The 24405-nt window shown below is 49.6% G+C and overlaps 1 protein-coding gene and 2 pseudogenes across 4 annotated transcripts; all 3 read right to left on the minus strand.

Moving 5' to 3' along the window:
* Nucleotides 1-546: 546 nt before the first annotated feature.
* Nucleotides 547-721, minus strand: LOC139395769 (U2 spliceosomal RNA; annotated as a pseudogene).
* LOC139395765 (uncharacterized) lies at nt 700-9094 on the minus strand. 4 transcript variants are annotated; one of them, XM_071143124.1, is made up of 3 exons: nt 8282-8989; nt 4289-4412; nt 900-1717 (listed from the first exon to the last, which is right to left on the minus strand). In XM_071143124.1, coding segments are annotated over exons 1-3 (675 nt in total). In that variant the 5' UTR covers nt 8284-8989; the 3' UTR covers nt 900-1168. The 4 variants fall into 4 exon arrangements, 2 of the variants coding, with proteins under 2 accessions (XP_070999225.1, XP_070999224.1); XR_011630579.1 differs by lacking the exon at nt 4289-4412 and having other exon boundaries at nt 700-1717; nt 8282-9094; XR_011630580.1 differs by lacking the exon at nt 8282-8989 and having other exon boundaries at nt 4285-4724.
* A 494-nt stretch (nt 9095-9588) lies between these two features.
* On the minus strand, nt 9589-9764 carry LOC139395768 (U2 spliceosomal RNA; annotated as a pseudogene).
* Between the last annotated feature and the right edge of the window lie 14641 nt (nt 9765-24405).

Genomic DNA, 24405 nt, shown 5'->3' on the forward strand with positions numbered 1-24405 from the left:
AATACTTTTCTTACAGTGCATATATGGGCCTCTGGTTATGACAGAGCCTATTACTCTAGCAACAATGAGGAAATACTTTTCTTACAGTGCGCATATGGGCCTCTGTTTATGACAGAGCCTATTACTCTATCAGCAATGTCTATCAGCTGTTCCCATTCAGGGGTGTCATTTGAGGCAGAGGGTGATTCTTCCTGACACCAGTCAGGTTCAATAGTTAATGTTTTAACTACTTTATTACTTAGCTCTGTGTGTATATTAATGTTTTAACTACTTTATTACTTAGCTCTGTGTGTATATTAATGTTTTAACTACTTTATTACTTAGCTCTGTGTGTATATTTGCACTGTTGAGGAAAGTTTGCAAGTAAGTATCCCGTGTGACGAAAAAAATATTTGATTATAACAGCTATCGTAGTCAGTAAAACGGTGACCGATTTGATTTGACCAGCACTATCTAGCCATCACTGACATTGAAATGAAGTTGCTCAATGTGAAGATACAATATAGATCAACGAAGCAACTCTGTGTGATTTCTCTTTACAATGAAAGGGGGTGCACCGTTCCTGGAGGTACTGCAATACCAGGTCGATGCGTGGAGTGGACGGAGCAAGCCCCTATTCCATCTCCCTATTCCAAAAATCAATTTAATATATGGTCCCCAGATAGGGGACGTATCAGATATTAAACTGATAAGAACAGATTTTTTCTTTTGGAAAAGTTTTATTGATACATTTCCTTTAAAAACAGCTCATACATTTTTTACATCATTGATACACATAAAAACGGCAACAAAGCATAAAACACAGCATTTGAAAGTTACATTTAAATTTGTTAAAAAGTACATGTTGTTAAAACCAATGAAAACAACCATGGATAAAAGTACTTTCCTTGTAAAAAACATCAAATCTGTAAAAGCCATTTAAAATGTGTACTAATGATCTAACAAAGGTAAAACATTTTTAAGACATGAAAAACCATGTTAAAAAGTCACTTTGTTAAAAGGCTGTCTTCAGTCCCTTGTACAGGAGGGGGGTGAGTCTTTATCAAGCTCACCTCATCCTGCTCTTCTGAATAGATCATCGTCCCGTCCTTCGGGGCCCAGAGGAGATCCCTCCCCTAGGCGCATCGCCCTAGGCGCCGCAGCGCTGTCAGGCCGTGGCCGCCGGGACCTAGGGTGTTGTGGGGGACCCTTCGCCTGGGGTCGAGGCCCCCTTCCTTCCGTACCACCCCAGGGCTTCCGTGGCTACCATGGCCACTGCCTGGGGGGTGGTCTCTACGTTTTTCGCTACCAGCAGGTTACGGGAGGACCACAGTGCTTCCTTCAGGCACGTGAGGGTGGGCCAGAGCTTGGTGAAGGCCTTCGATGGAATGGGCCTTCGGCCCACCCCATACAGCACGAGCTGAGGTGTTAGGTCCTCCCCTGCTGGCAGACACGAGGTGATCAGGGGGCCTGCTTCCTTCCACAGGTCCCTGGCGGCTCTGCACTCCCAGAGCATGTGCCTCACCGACTCTTCTTGGCCGCAGCCTGGTCGGGGGCACGCGGATGTCCTCGCCATGCCCCGTGAGTGCATAACGGCCCTGACCGGGAGGATCTCGTGGGCGACCATCCAGGACAGGTCCCGATGCCGATTCAGGAGAGCAGGATGGGCCACGTTGCGCCAAACCGTTGTGGGCTCACCTATAGCGAGCCCGCGCACTGGACACACTGGTTCCCGATCCTGCACAAGAGAGAGAAGAGAGCGGTGTTTTGTTAAAACCGTGACTGTTTCTTTTTCCAGTTTAAAATGTCTTAAAAACTTCTGGAGCTGGACGTAGTGCGGGGGTAGCAGGAAAGAGACTGGGGCTCGCAGGTCGACTGGGATCAGCCTCAGAGTCCTGAGGTAAGATCCCAGCCAGAACCGTGCGAGGGCCTGGGTCTTGTTGTTGACCGGGGAGGTGGCAAGAGTCAGATGTAACGCTGTGTAGCGGCTGCCCAGGAACAAGTAGAGGTCAGGCAAGCCTTTCCCCCCCTTGGACCTGGGCCTCTTGACCACCTCCCTCCTCAGCCTCTCCCACTTGCCTCCCCACAGGAAGTAAAAAAGCATCCGCTCCAGGTCTAAAATACTCCTTCGAGGGGGGATAAAAACAGAACTGATTAATAAAAGCACAGGTAAAATCACAGCTTTAATGATTAAAACCTTGCCCTCAAAAGTCAGCTGTCGTAGTCCCCAAAAACCCAGTCTCTGTCTTACCGTCCCCAGGATTCCACTCCAGTTACCGCTCCCTCCTCCCCCCCGGTCAAACTTTACCCCCAGTACCCTTATGTCCGTCAGTTTAACTGTCAGAGGTAGTCTGGTCAAGTCTGGGTCTGCCCACGGTCCGAAGAATTGGGCCTCTGTCTTGTCTCTGTTCAGTCTCGCCCCAGAGGCTCGTCCGTACCAGTCAGTCCTGTCCAGAGTCCTGTCGACGGATAAAAGGTCGGTACATAAAATGTTGACGTCGTCCATGTAAAAGACGCACTTGGCGGTCATCCCCCCACTCCCCGGGATACCCACCCCACTGATCCCTTGGTCCCTTCTCAAGACCTGTGCCAGTGGTTCAATACAGGCCACGAACAGAAGGGGAGATAACGGACAGCCCTGACGGACGCCGCAGTGTACTCCCACTGCTTTTGACAGATGCCCATTTACAAGGATTTTGCTGGTGATGTCCCCGTACAGCAGTCCCACCCAAGCTAAGAACCTGTCCGGGAAACCCATTTTTTGCAGTACCTTAAAGAGGTACTGGTGCGAGACCCGATCAAAGGCTTTTTCAAAATCTAAATTTAGGACTACAAGCCGCATGTTTCTGTCTCTCGCATAACAGATGGCATCTCGGATCAGTATCAGGCTGTCCGTGATCTTCCTTCCGGGCACAGCACAGGTTTGGTCCGGGTGGATCACCTCCCCTAAAACAGAAGACATTCTGAGTGTTAAAACCTTGGTAAAAAGTTTACAATCAAAGTTTAAAAGGGTAATCGGTCTCCAGTTTTTCAGGTCCGTCCTGTCGTTTTTCTTGTGTAAAAGAGTCACGATCCCCACTCTAAAACTGTCGGGTAGTCTGTCGAGGTGTTCGAAGTCAGTAAAAACAGTCAGAAGTTCGTCGGCTAAAACATCCCAAAAGGTCAGATAAAACTCCAAAGGGAGGCCGTCCTCCCCCGGTGATTTACCCCTCTTAAAACGTTTCAGTCCTTGGTCGATTTCTGTCCTCGTCAGGTCTTTTTTCAGGTCGTCTGTATTGGGTAAGGTCTTGTCGATGTATGTTAAAAGGTCCCCCATTGTTCCCTCGCACACATCTTTTACCCCAAACAGTTCCCCATAAAAGTCCTCGACCACTTCCTTTATTCCCTCTGTATCTGTTTTTAAAACCCCGTCCTTGTTTCTCAATCCTGTCATAATCCTACCCTTACTAACTATTTTCTTAAAAAAGTACCTAGTGCACTTCTCCCCTTCTTCTAATTCCCTTTCCTTGCTTCTTAAAATAACCCCCTTGCTTCTCTGTTCTGCTAAAAGTGCCATTTCCTTCTTTACTTCTTTAATTTCTTGGTTAAAATCAAGGCCCTGTTGGCATAGGTTAAAATACCTTTCCAGTCGCTTTTGCAGTCCCACCATGCGTCTATCTTTTTCTCTGCTTTTTCCCTTTCCTATCTCTCTAAAGAAGGTCCTTGTCCTTTCCTTCACCATTTCCCACCACTGTGCTCGCGTGTCAAAGAAGTCCTGTAGCGTCTGCCACTGGCTGAACTGCTCTCTGTACTGACTAACTACTCTATCATCTTCTAGAAGGGAGCAGTTCAGTTTCCAGGGCCCTCTTCCCACAGTCACACCCGAAGATAGTGAAAGGGTGCACGTCAGCATTACGTGGTCTGAGAAGAAAGCAGGGGTTATTCTAGCATCAGTTGGGGGACAGTCCCGGGTAAACAGATAATCAATGCGAGAGGCTCTGGTGCCATCACCACTGGTCCAGGTGAAGCCCTCCTCTCTTGGATGCAGGGTTTTAAAACAGTCAGTCAGTTTAAAATCCCTGCACAGCCCTTGCAATAAAACACTTGACCTGTCTACCTTAAAATCCCCTCCTGCCCCTCTCCTGTCTGCTCTGCTTAAAACGCAATTAAAATCCCCACCCACCACTAGAGGATCCCTCCCTAGCATGTGGGACTGCAGGTCCTCTAAAAGTGCACACCGGTCATGTTTATCGTTAAAACCATACACGTTTAGCATGTTAAAATCCCTCCCCATAAAAGTACAGTTGGCTAAAAGAGCACGCCCACCTACCACCACTGTGCTCCCCTTCACCACCACCTGTGGGGTCTTGATTAAAATGGCAACACCGTCGTTCTTGTTAAAATTGGAACCACTCCAAATGGAGGGCCCGTGCCGCCACTTATCCTCCCATTTCCTGTAAGAGGATAAAAAGGGTAGACCACACTCCTGTAGTAAAAACACATCAGAGTTAAACCTTTCTAAAAAGGATAAAACCGACTGTGCTCTTGTTGCTGTCTTTACGCTCCTCACGTTTATAGTGGTGATTTTAAAAGCCATAAAAGGGGTGAGTAAAAACAGTGCTAGAAGAAAAGCCATTGAAAAGTTAAAAGGGGGTTAGTCTTCAGGGACTTTCTCTCTCTCCCTCCGGGGTAAGGGGGTTTGGAAGGGAGAGGAGGTTAAAACAGGACTTAAAAAGGAGACTTGATTGGGGGAGTTGGAGGGGAAGGTTCTGGGTTCCTCCTCCCCCTGGGAGCTCTCCCACTCCACCTTTCCCTTTTTCTCCTCACCCTGTTCGGGGTCAGAGAGCTCCTCAGCGTTTCTTTTACGTAGGGGGAGGTGGTCCTTCAGAATCTCCCCCTCCTCTCCCGTACCTTCTGACACAGTCTCCATGGTGCTTTCCGACACCGACCCTATGATGTCTGACCCACTTGGGGAGCTTTCGCTGAACATCTCTCCGGAGCCGTCTTTCTCTGCACTTTCTCCTTCTGGGGTCACATTAGTCTGGGGCAGGGGGGTTGGGGTGGGGAGGGTTTTGTCCTCTCCTCCCACTTCTTCCACCACTGCACCTTCCGCGCCCTCCACTACAGCCACCACCACCGGCTCCACCACTGTCTCCTCTACCACCACTACCGGCTCCACTACTGCCTCCTCCACCACCGGCTCCTCCACTACCACCTCGGCAACTGCCGTTCCAGCCCTCTGGCGCTCGAAAGCCCGGTCCGCGGCCGCCCACTCCCTCCTTCCAGCCTTGGCCCTGTTGGCCCAGGAGGAGGGGCAGTCGCGGATGAGGTGGGACCGCTCGCCACTCCTCGTAGCGGTGGCCCACCTCCCGGCACTTCATGCAGACGACCTTCTGACAGGCGTCTGCAAGGTGGCCATGTTCACCACACTTACGGCACAGCTTGGGCTGGTCCTGGTAGTGAACATGGCCCCTGTTCTCTCCGAGGACTATGGTGGATGGGATGGCTTTCAACCCACCATAGCCCCCAAGGTCCCCCCTTTGCGGGACAGTGACCCTCCAGGCCCCTGTCCAGATCCCATCGAGGTCTTTTACCTGGATCAGGGGACCCTTCACGTTGCAGTACCTGCCCAGCCATACTGCAACGTAAAAACAAGCCGTAAAAACAACACCAGCACTGAAAAGCTTTAAATACATGACTGGAGCGCTTCCTGAGCGTTGCCAAGGTAACGCCAGGATCAGAAGCTCAGGTGTCAGTACGTTATATTATGTTGAGGCACGGCAAGGCTTGTTGCCAAGGTAGAGGCGTAGAGGCGGCAGGGTAGCCTAGTGGTTAGAGTGTAGAGGCGGCAGGGTAGCCTAGTGGTTAGAGTGTAGAGGCGGCAGGGTAGCCTAGTGGTTAGAGTGTAGAGGTGGCAGGGTAGCCTAGTGGTTAGAGTGTAGAGGCGGCAGGGTAGCCTAGTGGTTAGAGTGTAGAGGTGGCAGGGTAGCCTAGTGGTTAGAGTGTAGAGGCGGCAGGGTAGCCTAGTGGTTAGAGCGTGGAGGCAGCAGGGTAGCCTAGTGGTTAGAGTGTAGCGGTGGCAGGGTAGCCTAGTGGTTAGAGTGTAGAGGTGGCAGGGTAGCCTTGTGGTTAGAGTGTAGAGGCGGCAGGGTAGCCTAGTGGTTAGAGTGTAGAGGAGGCAGGGTAGCCTAGTGGTTAGAGTGTAGAGGAGGCAGGGTAGCCTAGTGGTTAGAGCGTAGGGGCGGCAGGGTAGCCTAGTGGTTAGAGTGTAGAGGCGGCAGGGTAGCCTAGTGGTTAGAGCGTAGAGGCGGCAGGGTAGCCTAGTGGTTAGAGTGTAGAGGCGGCAAGGTAGCCTAGTGGTTAGAGTGTAGAGACGGCAGGGTAGCCTAGTGGTTAGAGTGTAGAGGCGGCAGGGTAGCCTAGTGGTTAGAGTGTAGAGGCGGCAGGGTAGCCTAGTGGTTAGAGTGTAGAGGAGGCAGGGTAGCCTAGTGGTTAGAGTGTGGAGGGGGCAGGGCAGCCTAGTGGTTAGAGTGTAGAGGCGGCAGGGTAGTCTAGTGGTTAGAGTGTAGAGGAGGCAGGGTAGCCTAGTGGTTAGAGTGTAGAGGTGGCAGGGTAGCCTAGTGGTTAGAGAGTAGAGCTGGCAGGGTAGCCTAGTGGTTAGAGTGTAGAGGAGGCAGGGTAGCCTAGTGGTTAGAGTGTAGAGGCGGCAGGGTATCCTAGTGGTTAGAGTGTAGAGGTGGCAGGGTAGCCTAGTGGTTAGAGTGTAGAGGCGGCAGGGTAGCCTAGTGGTTAGAGTGTAGAGGAGACAGGGTAGCCTAGTGGTTAGAGCGTAGAGCTGGCAGGGTAGCCTAGTGGTTAGAGCGTAGAGCTGGCAGGGTAGCCTAGTGGTTAGAGTGTAGAGGAGGCAGGGTAGCCTAGTGGTTAGAGTGTAGAGGCGGCAGGGTATCCTAGTGGTTAGAGTGTAGAGGCGGCAGGGTAGCCTAGTGGTTAGAGTGTAGAGGTGGCTAGATGATAAAGGGAGTCTAGATAATCAAGGGAGTCTAGATAATCAAGGGAGTCTAGATGATAAAGGGAGTCTAGATCATAGATGATAAAGGGAGTCTAGATGATAAAGGGAGTCTAGATGATAAAGGGAGTCTAGATGATAAATGGAGTCTAGATGATAAAGGGAGTCTAGATCATAGATGATAAAGGGAGTCTAGATCATAGATGATAAAGGGAGTCTAGATAAAATATTATAAAGGGAGTCTAGATCAAAGATTATAAAGGGAGTCTAGATGATAAAGGGAATCTAGATGATAAAGGGAGTCTAGATGATAAAGGGAGTCTAGATGATAAAGGGAGTCTAGATGATAAAGGGAGTCTAGATGATAAATGGAGTCTGGATGATAAAGGGAGTCTAGATCATAGATGATAAAGGGAGTCAAGATCATAGATGATAAAGGGAGTCTAGATCAAAGATGATAAAGGGAGTCTAGATGATAAAGCGAGTATAGATCTGTCGTGATAAGAAACCTTCAGCCCCGCCCATTGGCCGGCAGCGGGGTGCTAGAGGTGGTTAGCGTCCAGGGATGGATTGGACAGGGCACTATAGATACTTCAGGTTATCTCGGTATAACCTGGACCGCTCGCGTAGCCCTGCCTCTCTTTCTATATCGAAGAGTTGTCTGCGTAGAGAGGTCTTTTGCCTTGTCACTCTCAACGGTCTAGCTCTAAATGGGATGTGTGAACCTCACCTTTATCCTCTAGACTCTTTGCTTCACCACTAATTGGTCCTTGAGTTGTTATTAAGCACTAGTCCTACCAGTCTCTATATGATTTCCCTGTGGTTGAGTGTTTCCCCTCTGTGATGTATCTAGTTTAAAGTGTGAAGACCTTTAGTCAACTTAGTCTCACTACTCTGCCCGTCGGCTATGTATCGCTTGGAAAATAAAACTTAGATAGATCGATAAGACAATTAAATGAATCACTACTGGACACACCTTCCTCCTTGTCTTTTAATGGTAACTCATTCTGTCATAGACCATTGATCCCCGTTTCCAGTGTCCCGGTAGCGGGGAGTGTCAGAGTTGTTATCTCCCGTGCCGTTAACTGTCTTGGGAGGGCGTTTTACTCGAGACAAAATAAGACTACCGTTTATTTTTGAAAACACTCTGTTTTTTGTCTTTTACAATCAAACACACTTCAAAATACACAATTTGTTACTCGGTCACACACAGCGTTAATCAAAAACATGCAAATGACTTAATGCTCTTATAAAATGCCTGGTACAATGATAACACTTATCTCTATATTTAAATACTTAGAATAGTTATTTAATTACATTTGAGAGATGACGAGGAGACCCACGAGATCAGGAGCAGAGTTTCACTCGGTCAGAGTTCTGTTAAGAATTTAGATAGGTAGCGACTCCCCTCTACTGGCTGAGAGGTTGAATTGGAGTCGGTGCTTTACTAAATCGAGAGATTCAAGTTTGGCTCGGATGGGAGAACCCGCTGGTGATTCCCTGCCCCAAATGGAATACCAAAAAGTCTGTGTCCGCAACGAGGTCGCGATACTGAGCTCAATCGAGAGGCTACAGAGAACTCTTCTGGATATATTTGCATCAGCATCCACGTACCTGGCGCAAAACCACAGGGTCAATTCAGACATCCATAAGAGAAAGCAAGGGATAACCTTAAGGACTAGAGTGCCTCTCAACCCCGTTGAACTACCGCAGTGTCAGTGGCTCGCAACGAGGTCGAGATGCTGAGCTCAATCGAGAGCCTACAGAGAACTCTCTGGATATATTTGCATCAGCACCCACGTACCTGGCGCAAAGCGACAAAACAGCTGTTCGATAGTTAAACGGTATATCGGAGAGTCACTTCTCAGATCCAACAAGTTAGAATCTTTTAAGTAATTTGAGTCAGGTGTCAATTTACCCGAAGTCAAATGGTTGTCTAAATGAATTCAGAATTCAAGAAGTCAGCGCCAAAGTAATGGCAAATGTCTCTTTATATACCTTTTGATTCTCTGCACCCGATCCGCTGCTCCTCCCATTCCCTCAGAGCAGAGAGGGTGATGACATATCTTACAACAGGAAATACTTTTCTTACAGTGCATATATGGGCCTCTGGTTATGACAGAGCCTATTACTCTAGCAACAATGAGGAAATACTTTTCTTACAGTGCGCATATGGGCCTCTGTTTATGACAGAGCCTATTACTCTATCAGCAATGTCTATCAGCTGTTCCCATTCAGGGGTGTCATTTGAGGCAGAGGGTGATTCTTCCTGACACCAGTCAGGTTCAATAGTTAATGTTTTAACTACTTTATTACTTAGCTCTGTGTGTATATTAATGTTTTAACTACTTTATTACTTAGCTCTGTGTGTATATTAATGTTTTAACTACTTTATTACTTAGCTCTGTGTGTATATTTGCACTGTTGAGGAAAGTTTGCAAGTAAGTATCCCGTGTGACGAAAAAAATATTTGATTATAACAGCTATCGTAGTCAGTAAAACGGTGACCGATTTGATTTGACCAGCACTATCTAGCCATCACTGACATTGAAATGAAGTTGCTCAATGTGAAGATACAATATAGATCAACGAAGCAACTCTGTGTGATTTCTCTTTACAATGAAAGGGGGTGCACCGTTCCTGGAGGTACTGCAATACCAGGTCGATGCGTGGAGTGGACGGAGCAAGCCCCTATTCCATCTCCCTATTCCAAAAATCAATTTAATATATGGTCCCCAGATAGGGGACGTATCAGATATTAAACTGATAAGAACAGATTTTTTTCTTTTGGAAAAGTTTTATTGATGCATTTCCTTTAAAAACAGCTCATACATTTTTTACATCATTGATACACATAAAAACGGCAACAAAGCATAAAACACAGCATTTGAAAGTTACATTTAAATTTGTTAAAAAGTACATGTTGTTAAAACCAATGAAAACAACCATGGATAAAAGTACTTTCCTTGTAAAAACATCAAATCTGTAAAAGCCATTTAAAATGTGTACTAATGATCTAACAAAGGTAAAACATTTTTAAGACATGAAAAACCATGTTAAAAAGTCACTTTGTTAAAAGGCTGTCTTCAGTCCCTTGTACAGGAGGGGGGGTGAGTCTTTATCAAGCTCACCTCATCCTGCTCTTCTGAATAGATCATCGTCCCGTCCTTCGGGGCCCAGAGGAGATCCCTCCCCTAGGCGCATCGCCCTAGGCGCCGCAGCGCTGTCAGGCCGTGGCCGCCGGGACCTAGGGTGTTGTGGGGGACCCTTCGCCTGGGGTCGAGGCCCCCTTCCTTCCGTACCACCCCAGGGCTTCCGTGGCTACCATGGCCACTGCCTGGGGGGTGGTCTCTACGTTTTTCGCTACCAGCAGGTTACGGGAGGACCACAGTGCTTCCTTCAGGCACGTGAGGGTGGGCCAGAGCTTGGTGAAGGCCTTCGATGGAATGGGCCTTCGGCCCACCCCATACAGCACGAGCTGAGGTGTTAGGTCCTCCCCTGCTGGCAGACACGAGGTGATCAGGGGGCCTGCTTCCTTCCACAGGTCCCTGGCGGCTCTGCACTCCCAGAGCATGTGCCTCACCGACTCTTCTTGGCCGCAGCCTGGTCGGGGGCACGCGGATGTCCTCGCCATGCCCCGTGAGTGCATAACGGCCCTGACCGGGAGGATCTCGTGGGCGACCATCCAGGACAGGTCCCGATGCCGATTCAGGAGAGCAGGATGGGCCACGTTGCGCCAAACCGTTGTGGGCTCACCTATAGCGAGCCCGCGCACTGGACACACTGGTTCCCGATCCTGCACAAGAGAGAGAAGAGAGCGGTGTTTTGTTAAAACCGTGACTGTTTCTTTTTCCAGTTTAAAATGTCTTAAAAACTTCTGGAGCTGGACGTAGTGCGGGGGTAGCAGGAAAGAGACTGGGGCTCGCAGGTCGACTGGGATCAGCCTCAGAGTCCTGAGGTAAGATCCCAGCCAGAACCGTGCGAGGGCCTGGGTCTTGTTGTTGACCGGGGAGGTGGCAAGAGTCAGATGTAACGCTGTGTAGCGGCTGCCCAGGAACAAGTAGAGGTCAGGCAAGCCTTTCCCCCCCTTGGACCTGGGCCTCTTGACCACCTCCCTCCTCAGCCTCTCCCACTTGCATCCCCACAGGAAGTAAAACAGCGTCCGCTCCAGGTCTAAAATGCTCCTTCGAGGGGGGATAAAAACAGAACTGATTAATAAAAGCACAGGTAAAATCACAGCTTTAATGATTAAAACCTTGCCCTCAAAAGTCAGCTGTCGTAGTCCCCAAAAACCCAGTCTCTGTCTTACCGTCCCCAGGATTCCGCTCCAGTTACCGCTCCCTCCTCCCCCCCGGTCAAACTTTACCCCCAGTACCCTTATGTCCGTCAGTTTAACTGTCAGAGGTAGTCTGGTCAAGTCTGGGTCTGCCCACGGTCCGAAGAATTGGGCCTCTGTCTTGTCTCTGTTCAGTCTCGCCCCAGAGGCTCGTCCGTACCAGTCAGTCCTGTCCAGAGTCCTGTCGACGGATAAAAGGTCGGTACATAAAATGTTGACGTCGTCCATGTAAAAGACGCACTTGGCGGTCATCCCCCCACTCCCCGGGATACCCACCCCACTGATCCCTTGGTCCCTTCTCAAGACCTGTGCCAGTGGTTCAATACAGGCCACGAACAGAAGGGGAGATAACGGACAGCCCTGACGGACGCCGCAGTGTACTCCCACTGCTTTTGACAGATGCCCATTTACAAGGATTTTGCTGGTGATGTCCCCGTACAGCAGTCCCACCCAAGCTAAGAACCTGTCCGGGAAACCCATTTTTTGCAGTACCTTAAAGAGGTACTGGTGCGAGACCCGATCAAAGGCTTTTTCAAAATCTAAATTTAGGACTACAAGCCGCATGTTTCTGTCTCTCGCATAACAGATGGCATCTCGGATCAGTATCAGGCTGTCCGTGATCTTCCTTCCGGGCACGGCACAGGTTTGGTCCGGGTGGATCACCTCCCCTAAAACAGAAGACATTCTGAGTGTTAAAACCTTGGTAAAAAGTTTACAATCAAAGTTTAAAAGGGTAATCGGTCTCCAGTTTTTCAGGTCCGTCCTGTCGTTTTTCTTATGTAAAAGAGTCACGATCCCCACTCTAAAACTGTCGGGTAGTCTGTCGAGGTGTTCGAAGTCAGTAAAAACAGTCAGAAGTTCGTCGGCTAAAACATCCCAAAAGGTCAGATAAAACTCCAAAGGGAGGCCGTCCTCCCCCGGTGATTTACCCCTCTTAAAACGTTTCAGTCCTTGGTCGATTTCTGTCCTCGTCAGGTCTTTTTTCAGGTCGTCTGTATTGGGTAAGGTCTTGTCGATGTATGTTAAAAGGTCCCCCATTGTTCCCTCGCACACATCTTTTACCCCAAACAGTTCCCCATAAAAGTCCTCGACCACTTCCTTTATTCCCTCTGTGTCTGTTTTTAAAACCCCGTCCTTGTTTCTCAATCCTGTCATAATCCTACCCTTACTAATTATTTTCTTAAAAAAGTACCTAGTGCACTTCTCCCCCTCTTCTAATTCCCTTTCCTTGCTTCTTAAAATAACCCCCTTGCTTCTCTGTTCTGCTAAAAGTGCCATTTCCTTCTTTACTTCTTTAATTTCTTGGTTAAAATCAAGGCCCTGTTGGCATAGGTTAAAATACCTTTCCAGTCGCTTTTGCAGTCCCACCATGCGTCTATCTTTTTCTCTGCTTTTTTCCTTTCCTATCTCTCTAAAGAAGGTCCTTGTCCTTTCCTTCACCATTTCCCACCACTGTGCTCGCGTGTCAAAGAAGTCCTGTAGCGTCTGCCACTGGCTGAACTGCTCTCTGTACTGACTAACTACTCTATCATCTTCTAGAAGGGAGCAGTTCAGTTTCCAGGGCCCTCTTCCCACAGTCACACCCGAAGATAGTGAAAGGGTGCACGTCAGCATTACGTGGTCTGAAAAGAAAGCAGGGGTTATTCTAGCATCAGTTGGGGGACAGTCCCGGGTAAACAGATAATCAATGCGAGAGGCTCTGGTGCCATCACCACTGGTCCAGGTGAAGCCCTCCTCTCTTGGATGCAGGGTTTTAAAACAGTCAGTCAGTTTAAAATCCCTGCACAGCACTTGCAATAAAACACTTGACCTGTCTACCTTAAAATCCCCTCCTGCCCCTCTCCTGTCTGCTCTGCTTAAAACACAATTAAAATCCCCACCCACCACTAGAGGATCCCTCCCTAGCATGTGGGACTGCAGGTCCTCTAAAAGTGCACACCGGTCATGTTTATCGTTAAAACCATACACGTTTAGCACGTTAAAATCCCTCCCCATAAAAGTACAGTTGGCTAAAAGAGCACGCCCACCTACCACCACTGTGCTCCCCTTCACCACCACCTGTGGGGTCTTGATTAAAATGGCAACACCGTCGTTCTTGTTAAAATTGGAACCACTCCAAATGGAGGGCCCGTGCCGCCACTTATCCTCCCATTTCCTGTAAGAGGATAAAAAGGGTAGACCACACTCCTGTAGTAAAAACACATCAGAGTTAAACCTTTCTAAAAAGGATAAAACCGACTGTGCTCTTGTTGCTGTCTTTACGCTCCTCACGTTTATAGTGGTGATTTTAAAAGCCATGAAAGGGGTGAGTAAAAACAGTGCTAGAAGAAAAGCCATTGAAAAGTTAAAAGGGGGTTAGTCTTCAGGGACTTTCTCTCTCTCCCTCCGGGGTAAGGGGGTTTGGAAGGGAGAGGAGGTTAAAACAGGACTTAAAAAGGAGACTTGATTGGGGGAGTTGGAGGGGAAGGTTCTGGGTTCTTCCTCCCCCTGGGAGCTCTCCCACTCCACCTTTCCCTTTTTCTCCTCACCCTGTTCGGGGTCAGAGAGCTCCTCAGCGTTTCTTTTACGTAGGGGGAGGTGTTCCTTACTCTCCCCCTCCTCTCCCGTACCTTCTGACACAGTCTCCATGGTGCTTTCCGACACCGACCCTATGATGTCTGACCCACTTGGGGAGCTTTCGCTAAACATCTCTCCGGAGCCGTCTTTCTCGGCCCTTTCTCCTTCAGGGGTCACATTAGTCTGGGGCAGGGGGGTTGGGGTGGGGAGGGTTTTGTCCTCTCCTCCCACTTCTTCCCCCACTGCACCTTCCGCGCCCTCCACTACAGCCACCACCACCGGCTCCACCACTGTCTCCTCTACCACCACTGCCGGCTCCACTACTGCCTCCTCCTCCACCACCGGCTCCTCCACTACCACCTCGGCAACTGCCGTTCCAGCCCTCTGGCGCTCGAAAGCCCGGTCCGCGGCCGCCCACTCCCTCCTTCCAGCCTTGGCCCTGTTGGCCCAGGAGGAGGGGCAGTCGCGGATGAGGTGGGACCGCTCGCCACAGAGGTTGCACGACCTTCCGTTCGTGCACTCCTCGTAGCGGTGGCCCACCTCCCGGCACTTCATGCAGACGACCTTCTGACAGGCGTCTGCAAGGTGGCCATGTTCACCACACTTACGGCACAGCTTGGGCTGGTCCTGGTAGTGAACATGGCCCCTGTTCTCTCCGAGGACTATGGTGGATGGGATGGCTTTCAACCCACCATAGCCCCCAGGGTCCTCCCTTTGCTGGACAGTGACCCTCCAGGCCCCTGTCCAGATCCCATCGAGGTCTTTTACCTGGATCAGGGGACCCTTCACGTTGCAGTACCTGCCCAGCCATACTGCAACGTCCTCCGGCTGTACGGTTTCATTGTACATACGGACAATAACGGTTTTAATGCTATTATCCGTCAGCTTGGTCACCTCAAACATCGCTGTGAGGGACCCCTGGGTGTTCAGGGCGTTCTGGAGTTTCCCCCAGAACTCCCTCAGGAAGCTGGCGTTGGCAAAACTGACATCGAAGCCCTTCCTATAGGGGAGGGCTAAGATGCAGTTTACCTGCGCGGGATGAAAGCCGAGCTCTTTCTGGAGGAATTTTCTGGAGAAATCCAATCTGGATAGCTCCATTATTTTTCCTCCCCTCTCCTTTAGAAGGAGGCGCACTGCATGGTGCCTCCTCATGCCAGCCTGTGCTGCTGACATGATGGAGGCCCACTCCCTTTACAGCCCAACACCAGTGAGAGGGGAGGGGGAAGGGAAGGGGAAAGGGAGGGGAAGGGGTGTAAAACAGCCAAGGAACTAGCAGGCTCAGCCAGACTGTGCTGAACAGGGCCTACCAGTACCACGGGACACACAACAAACTATCTAGCACAGCACCAAACTAATCTTATCAACAATGGGAAGGGACACAAGGAGGGATTTTTTTTATTTTTTTTTTGTGTGTAATTTTTTTAAATAAATTTTCCCCGGAGGGGAAAGGCACGAAGGGGAAGGACAATAATGAACAAAACAAACAAAAACGGGGGGAGGGGGGTGGGGCGAACTAACAAACAAACAAATTTAGGTAAGGGGAATTAAGGGGATAACAAAAGGAACACTGACCAACACAACACCTGCCAAACTTGAGGGCCGAGAGAGCTAGCAGGCCTCACCAGCAGGCCAGGCCAAGCTAACCAGCTAGCAAGCCTCACCAGTAGGCCAGGCCAAGCCAACCAGCTAGCAAGCCTCACCAGTAGGCCAGGCCAAGCCAACCAGCTAGCAAGCCTCACCAGTAGGCCAGGCCAAGCCAACCAGCTAGCAAGCCGGCAGGCCAAAGGTCCCCCAGTTGACAACACAAGACAAGAAACAGAGACAAAAGGCAATTTAGGGGGTGAACTAGCAAGTACAAGGTGGATGGGAGAATACGGTCAGACAAACACACAACAATGCAATGCCTGCCACGCCTAAAGGGCCAGGAGGCTAGCGTTCCAACAAGCCAGAAAGCCCCTCCGGCTAGCAGGCAACACAAAACTCAAAACAGTAGGAAATAATTGAAGGGGGGAGGGTAGGATACAAGGGGGAGGATAGGTACTAAACAGGACAAACAAGGGGAAACTGAAATTTAAATTAAATAAGAAAGAAAAGGACCAGAGGGCCTTCAAACTCACCCTACAGGTGCTGGTGCACCTGTAGTCCACCACCAGACCCACCACCTAACCCAGGACAAAAATAATAGTGAAACAATACAACAATAATGATTTTAAACAAAAGTAATTAGCACAATCTCCCGGGCGCCCTCCGGCCTGCGATCGCTTCTCTGATCAAGCGCAGCACTGTCAAGGACAATGCACGTGATCTTAGCCAAAAGGCCGAGAAGCGATACCCACAATGGTTTCGGGACGAAGTGGCCGTTCTCCGACACGTTAAATTCGAATATGTTTACGTCACAATGAGCTCTGTATGCTTTTTGTTTTCCATAAAAAATAGAATGCTTTCAATAAATGGTGACTTGGAGGGAGAGTTGATCAACGCCAGGAATGACCACGTTTGACTGTTACAATGTAACACATTTGTAGGTTCTAAGAACACGTGGTCGTCCGCCCTCCAATCAGAAATGAGAGAAAGAGTTGTTAAGTTAAAACCAGATCAACAGCCAAATTGGAATAATAATTTATTACGTGTGTGTTTGTGTGTGGGGGGGGGGGCAATTTGGAGATAATAATGTTGACGTAACATTTAATCTTGTATCAAGTATATCTGGTAGCATTGCTGCCGCAAACGAACTGAAGCAATTGTCCACTTGGTGGTGCCAGAGTTCCACCGACCGTCGCTTTTTCCTGGTTGTCCTGTGGTTGTCCTGTGTGGTACAGAAAAATGCATTTCAATATTGAACCACTTGACTTCAAGACATCGTCAACGAAAATAACGTGACCAATAAAAATAGCCTCTCTTTTGTAGACTTACTCAGTCACTATAACTAACTTCATAAAATGCCATTAGGCCTAATGAAGATACAATATATGTAAGTTACTTGATTGGTGTCTTGTGAATCAACCTGTATGTGCATTAAAGTTGAATATTTCCCCTGTATTATAGGATAATAAATAACCTGGTAGTTTCCACATTTAATGAGCCCTACATTAACCACATTTAATGAGCCCTACATTAACCACATTTAATGAGCCCTACATTAACCACATTTAATGAACCCTACATTAACCACATTTAATGAGCCCTACATTAACCACATTTAATGAGCCCTACATTAACCACATTTAATGAGCCCTACATTAACCACATTTAATGAGCCCTACATTAACCACATTTAATGAGCCCTACATTAACCACATTTAATGAGCCCTACATTAACCACATTTAATGAGCCCTACATTAACCACATTTAATCGATGTCAGCTTTGCCAACGCCAGCTTCCTGAGGGAGTTCTGGGGGAAACTCCAGAACGCCCTGAACACCCAGGGGTCCCTCACAGCGATGTTTGAGGTGACCAAGCTGACGGATAATAGCATTAAAACCGTTATTGTCCGTATGTACAATGAAACCGTACAGCCGGAGGACGTTGCAGTATGGCTGGGCAGGAACTGCAACGTGAAGGGTCCCCTGATCCAGGTAAAAGACCTCGATGGGATCTGGACAGGGGCCTGGAGGGTCACTGTCCAGCAAAGGGGGGACCTTGGGGGCTATGGTGGGTTGAAAGCCATCCCATCCACCATAGTCCTCGGAGAGAACAGGGGCCATGTTCACTACCAGGACCAGCCCAAGCTGTGCCGTAAGTGTGGTGAACATGGCCACCTTGCAGACGCCTGTCAGAAGGTCGTCTGCATGAAGTGCCCGGAGGTGGGCCACCGCTACGTTGAGCGCACGAACGGAAGTTCGAGCAACCTCCGTGGCGAGCGGTCCCACCTCATCCGCTTGCACGATTCTTGCAATTCTCCTTGGACCTCTCATCACCAAGCTGTTGTCACCCACAGGACTGTCCAGCCTCTCATCAATGAGCTGTTGTCACCCACAGGACTGCCGACCTCTCATCACCGAGCTGTTGTCACCCACAGGACTGCCGACCTCTCATCACCGAGCTGTTTCACCCACAGGACTGCCAACCTCTCATTAATGAGCTGTTTTCACACACAGGACTGCCGACCTCTCATTAATGAGCTGTTTCACCCACAGGACTGCCGACCTCTCATTAATGAGCTGTTTTCACCCACAGGACTGCTGACCTCTCATCAATGAGCTGTTTTCACCCACAGAACTGCCAACCTCATTACCGAGATGTTGTCACCCACAGGACTGCCTCCCTCTCATTACCGAGATGTTGTCACCCACAGGACTGCCGACCTCTCATTAATGAGATGTTGTCACCCACAGGACTGCCTCCCTCTCATTAATGAGATGTTGTCACCCACAGGACTGCCTCCCTCTCATTAATGAGATGTCACCCACAGGACTGCCTCCCTCTCATTAATGAGATGTTGTCACCCACAGGACTGCCGACCTCATTACCGAGATGTTGTCACCCACAGGACTGCCGACCTCTCATTAATGAGATGTTGTCACCCACAGAACTGCCGACCTCATTACCGGGATGTTGTCACCCACAGGACTGCCGACCTCTCATTAATGAGCTGTTTCACCCACAGGACTGCCGACCTCTCATTAATGAGCTGTTTTCACCCACAGGACTGCTGACCTCTCATCAATGAGCTGTTTTCACCCACAGAACTGCCGACCTCATTACCGAGATGTTGTCACCCACAGGACTGCCTCCCTCTCATTACCGAGATGTTGTCACCCACAGGACTGCCGACCTCTCATTAATGAGATGTTGTCACCCACAGGACTGCCGACCTCTCATCACCGAGCTGTTGTCACCCACAGGACTGCCGACCTCTCATCACCGAGCTGTTTCACCCACAGGACTGCCGACCTCTCATTAATGAGCTGTTTCACCCACAGGACTGCCGACCTCTCATTAATGAGCTGTTTTCACCCACAGGACTGCTGACCTCTCATCAATGAGCTGTTTTCACCCACAGAACTGCCAACCTCATTACCGAGATGTTGTCACCCACAGGACTGCCTCCCTCTCATTACCGAGATGTTGTCACCCACAGGACTGCCGACCTCTCATTAATGAGATGTTGTCACCCACAGGACTGCCTCCCTCTCATTAATGAGATGTTGTCACCCACAGGACTGCCTCCCTCTCATTAATGAGATGTCACCCACAGGACTGCCTCCCTCTCATTAATGAGATGTTGTCACCCACAGGACTGCCGACCTCATTACCGAGATGTTGTCACCCACAGGACTGCCGACCTCTCATTAATGAGATGTTGTCACCCACAGAACTGCCGACCTCATTACCGGGATGTTGTCACCCACAGGACTGCCGACCTCTCATTAATGAGCTGTTTCACCCACAGGACTGCCGACCTCTCATTAATGAGCTGTTTTCACCCACAGGACTGCTGACCTCTCATCAATGAGCTGTTTTCACCCACAGAACTGCCGACCTCATTACCGAGATGTTGTCACCCACAGGACTGCCTCCCTCTCATTACCGAGATGTTGTCACCCACAGGACTGCCGACCTCTCATTAATGAGATGTTGTCACCCACAGGACTGCCTCCCTCTCATTAATGAGATGTTGTCACCCACAGGACTGCCGACCTCATTACCGAGATGTTTCACCCACAGGACTGCCGACCTCATTACCGAGATGTTGTCACCCACAGGACTGCTGACCTCATTAATGAGCTGTTTTCACCCACAGAACTGCCGACCTCATTAATGAGATGTTGTCACCCACAGGACTGCCTCCCTCTCATTAATGAGATGTTGTCACCCACAGGACTGCCTCCCTCTCATTAATGAGCTGTTGTCACCCACAGGACTGCCTCCCTCTCATTAATGAGATGTTGTCACCCACAGGACTGCCTCCCTCTCATTAATGAGATGTTGTCACCCACAGGACTGCCTCCCTCTCATTAATGAGATGTTGTCACCCACAGGACTGCCTCCCTCTCATTAATGAGATGTTGTCACCCACAGGACTGCCTCCCTCTCATTAATGAGATGTTGTCACCCACAGGACTGCCTCCCTCTCATTAATGAGATGTTGTCACCCACAGGACTGCCTCCCTCTCATTAATGAGATGTTGTCACCCACAGGACTGCCTCCCTCTCATTAATGAGATGTTGTCACCCACAGGACTGCCTCCCTCTCATTAATGAGATGTTGTCACCCACAGGACTGCCTCCCTCTCATCAATGAGATGTTGTCACCCACAGGACTGCCTCCCTCTCATTAATGAGATGTTGTCACCCACAGGACTGCTGACCTCATTACCGAGATGTTGTCACCCACAGGACTGCCGACCTCATTAATGAGATGTTGTCACCCACAGGACTGCCACCCTCTCATTAATGAGATGTTGTCACCCACAGGACTGCCTCCCTCTCATTAATGAGATGTTGTCACCCACAGGACTGCCTCCCTCTCATTAATGAGATGTTGTCACCCACAGGACTGCCACCCTCTCATTAATGAGATGTTGTCACCCACAGGACTGCCTCCCTCTCATTAATGAGATGTTGTCACCCACAGGACTGCCTCCCTCTCATTAATGAGCTGTTGCCACCCACAGGACTGCCTCCCTCTCATTAATGAGATGTTGTCACCCACAGGACTGCCGACCTCATTAATGAGATGTTGTCACCCACAGGACTGCCTCCCTCTCATTAATGAGATGTTGTCACCCACAGGACTGCCTCCCTCTCATTAATGAGATGTTGTCACCCACAGGACTGCCTCCCTCTCATTAATGAGATGTTGTCACCCACAGGACTGCCAACCTCATTAATGAGATGTTGTCACCCACAGGACTGCCACCCTCTCATTAATGAGATGTTGTCACCCACAGGACTGCCTCCCTCTCATTAATGAGATGTCACCCACAGGACTGCCTCCCTCTCATTAATGAGATGTTGTCACCCACAGGACTGCCGACCTCATTACCGAGATGTTGTCACCCACAGGACTGCCTCCCTCTCATTACCGAGATGTTGTCACCCACAGGACTGCCTCCCTCTCATTAATGAGATGTTGTCACCCACAGGACTGCCTCCCTCTCATTAATGAGATGTTGTCACCCACAGGACTGCCTCCCTCTCATTAATGAGCTGTTGTCACCCACAGGACTGCCTCCCTCTCATTAATGAGATGTTGTCACCCACAGGACTGCCTCCCTCTCATTAATGAGATGTTGTCACCCACAGGACTGCCTCCCTCTCATTAATGAGATGTTGTCACCCACAGGACTGCCTCCCTCTCATCAATGAGCTGTTTCACCCACAGGACTGCTGACCTCTCATTAATGAGCTGTTGTCACCCACAGGACTGCCTCCCTCTCATTAATGAGATGTTGTCACCCACAGGACTGCCGACCTCATTACCGATATGTTTCACCCACAGGACTGCCGACCTCATTACCGAGATGTTGTCACCCACAGGACTGCTGACCTCATTAATGAGCTGTTTTCACCCACAGAACTGCCGACCTCATTAATGAGATGTTGTCACCCACAGGACTGCCTCCCTCTCATTAATGAGATGTTGTCACCCACAGGACTGCCTCCCTCTCATTAATGAGCTGTTGTCACCCACAGGACTGCCTCCCTCTCATTAATGAGATGTTGTCACCCACAGGACTGCCTCCCTCTCATTAATGAGATGTTGTCACCCACAGGACTGCCTCCCTCTCATTAATGAGATGTTGTCACCCACAGGACTGCCTCCCTCTCATTAATGAGATGTTGTCACCCACAGGACTGCCTCCCTCTCATTAATGAGATGTTGTCACCCACAGGACTGCCTCCCTCTCATTAATGAGATGTTGTCACCCACAGGACTGCCTCCCTCTCATTAATGAGATGTTGTCACCCACAGGACTGCCTCCCTCTCATTAATGAGATGTTGTCACCCACAGGACTGCCTCCCTCTCATCAATGAGATGTTGTCACCCACAGGACTGCCTCCCTCTCATTAATGAGATGTTGTCACCCACAGGACTGCTGACCTCATTACCGAGATGTTGTCACCCACAGGACTGCCGACCTCATTAATGAGATGTTGTCACCCACAGGACTGCCACCCTCTCATTAATGAGATGTTGTCACCCACAGGACTGCCTCCCTCTCATTAATGAGATGTTGTCACCCACAGGACTGCCTCCCTCTCATTAATGAGATGTTGTCACCCACAGGACTGCCACCCTCTCATTAATGAGATGTTGTCACCCACAGGACTGCCTCCCTCTCATTAATGAGATGTTGTCACCCACAGGACTGCCTCCCTCTCATTAATGAGCTGTTGCCACCCACAGGACTGCCTCCCTCTCATTAATGAGATGTTGTCACCCACAGGACTGCCGACCTCATTAATGAGATGTTGTCACCCACAGGACTGCCTCCCTCTCATTAATGAGATGTTGTCACCCACAGGACTGCCTCCCTCTCATTAATGAGATGTTGTCACCCACAGGACTGCCTCCCTCTCATTAATTAGATGTTGTCACCCACAGGACTGCCAACCTCATTAATGAGATGTTGTCACCCACAGGACTGCCACCCTCTCATTAATGAGATGTTGTCACCCACAGGACTGCCTCCCTCTCATTAATGAGATGTCACCCACAGGACTGCCTCCCTCTCATTAATGAGATGTTGTCACCCACAGGACTGCCGACCTCATTACCGAGATGTTGTCACCCACAGGACTGCCTCCCTCTCATTACCGAGATGTTGTCACCCACAGGACTGCCTCCCTCTCATTAATGAGATGTTGTCACCCACAGGACTGCCTCCCTCTCATTAATGAGATGTTGTCACCCACAGGACTGCCTCCCTCTCATTAATGAGCTGTTGTCACCCACAGGACTGCCTCCCTCTCATTAATGAGATGTTGTCACCCACAGGACTGCCTCCCTCTCATTAATGAGATGTTGTCACCCACAGGACTGCCTCCCTCTCATTAATGAGATGTTGTCACCCACAGGACTGCCTCCCTCTCATCAATGAGCTGTTTCACCCACAGGACTGCTGACCTCTCATTAATGAGCTGTTGTCACCCACAGGACTGCCTCCCTCTCATTAATGAGATGTTGTCACCCACAGGACTGCCGACCTCATTACCGATTTGTTTCACCCACAGGACTGCCGACCTCATTACCGAGATGTTGTCACCCACAGGACTGCTGACCTCATTAATGAGCTGTTTTCACCCACAGAACTGCCGACCTCATTAATGAGATGTTGTCACCCACAGGACTGCCTCCCTCTCATTAATGAGATGTTGTCACCCACAGGACTGCCTCCCTCTCATTAATGAGCTGTTGTCACCCACAGGACTGCCTCCCTCTCATTAATGAGATGTTGTCACCCACAGGACTGCCTCCCTCTCATTAATGAGATGTTGTCACCCACAGGACTGCCTCCCTCTCATTAATGAGATGTTGTCACCCACAGGACTGCCTCCCTCTCATTAATGAGATGTTGTCACCCACAGGACTGCCTCCCTCTCATTAATGAGATGTTGTCACCCACAGGACTGCCTCCCTCTCATTAATGAGATGTTGTCACCCACAGGACTGCCTCCCTCTCATTAATGAGATGTTGTCACCCACAGGACTGCCTCCCTCTCATTAATGAGATGTTGTCACCCACAGGACTGCCTCCCTCTCATCAATGAGATGTTGTCACCCACAGGACTGCCTCCCTCTCATTAATGAGATGTTGTCACCCACAGGACTGCTGACCTCATTACCGAGATGTTGTCACCCACAGGACTGCCGACCTCATTAATGAGATGTTGTCACCCACAGGACTGCCACCCTCTCATTAATGAGATGTTGTCACCCACAGGACTGCCTCCCTCTCATTAATGAGATGTTGTCACCCACAGGACTGCCTCCCTCTCATTAATGAGATGTTGTCACCCACAGGACTGCCACCCTCTCATTAATGAGATGTTGTCACCCACAGGACTGCCTCCCTCTCATTAATGAGATGTTGTCACCCACAGGACTGCCTCCCTCTCATTAATGAGCTGTTGCCACCCACAGGACTGCCTCCCTCTCATTAATGAGATGTTGTCACCCACAGGACTGCCGACCTCATTACCGAGATGTTTCACCCACAGGACTGCCGACCTCATTACCGAGATGTTGTCACCCACAGGACTGCCGACCTCATTAATGAGCTGTTTTCACCCACAGAACTGCCAACCTCATTAATGAGATGTTGTCACCCACAGGACTGCCTCCCTCTCATTAATGAGATGTTGTCACCCACAGGACTGCCTCCCTCTCATTAATGAGATGTTGTCACCCACAGGACTGCCTCCCTCTCATCAATGAGATGTTGTCACCCACAGGACTGCCTCCCTCTCATTAATGAGATGTTGTCACCCACAGGACTGCCTCCCTCTCATTAATGAGATGTTGTCACCCACAGGACTGCCTCCCTCTCATTAATGAGATGTTGTCACCCACAGGACTGCCTCCCTCTCATTAATGAGA

This window comes from Oncorhynchus clarkii, unplaced genomic scaffold, assembly GCF_045791955.1.
Source record: "Oncorhynchus clarkii lewisi isolate Uvic-CL-2024 unplaced genomic scaffold, UVic_Ocla_1.0 unplaced_contig_2541_pilon_pilon, whole genome shotgun sequence".
In the NCBI taxonomy this organism is placed as follows: domain Eukaryota; kingdom Metazoa; phylum Chordata; class Actinopteri; order Salmoniformes; family Salmonidae; genus Oncorhynchus; species Oncorhynchus clarkii.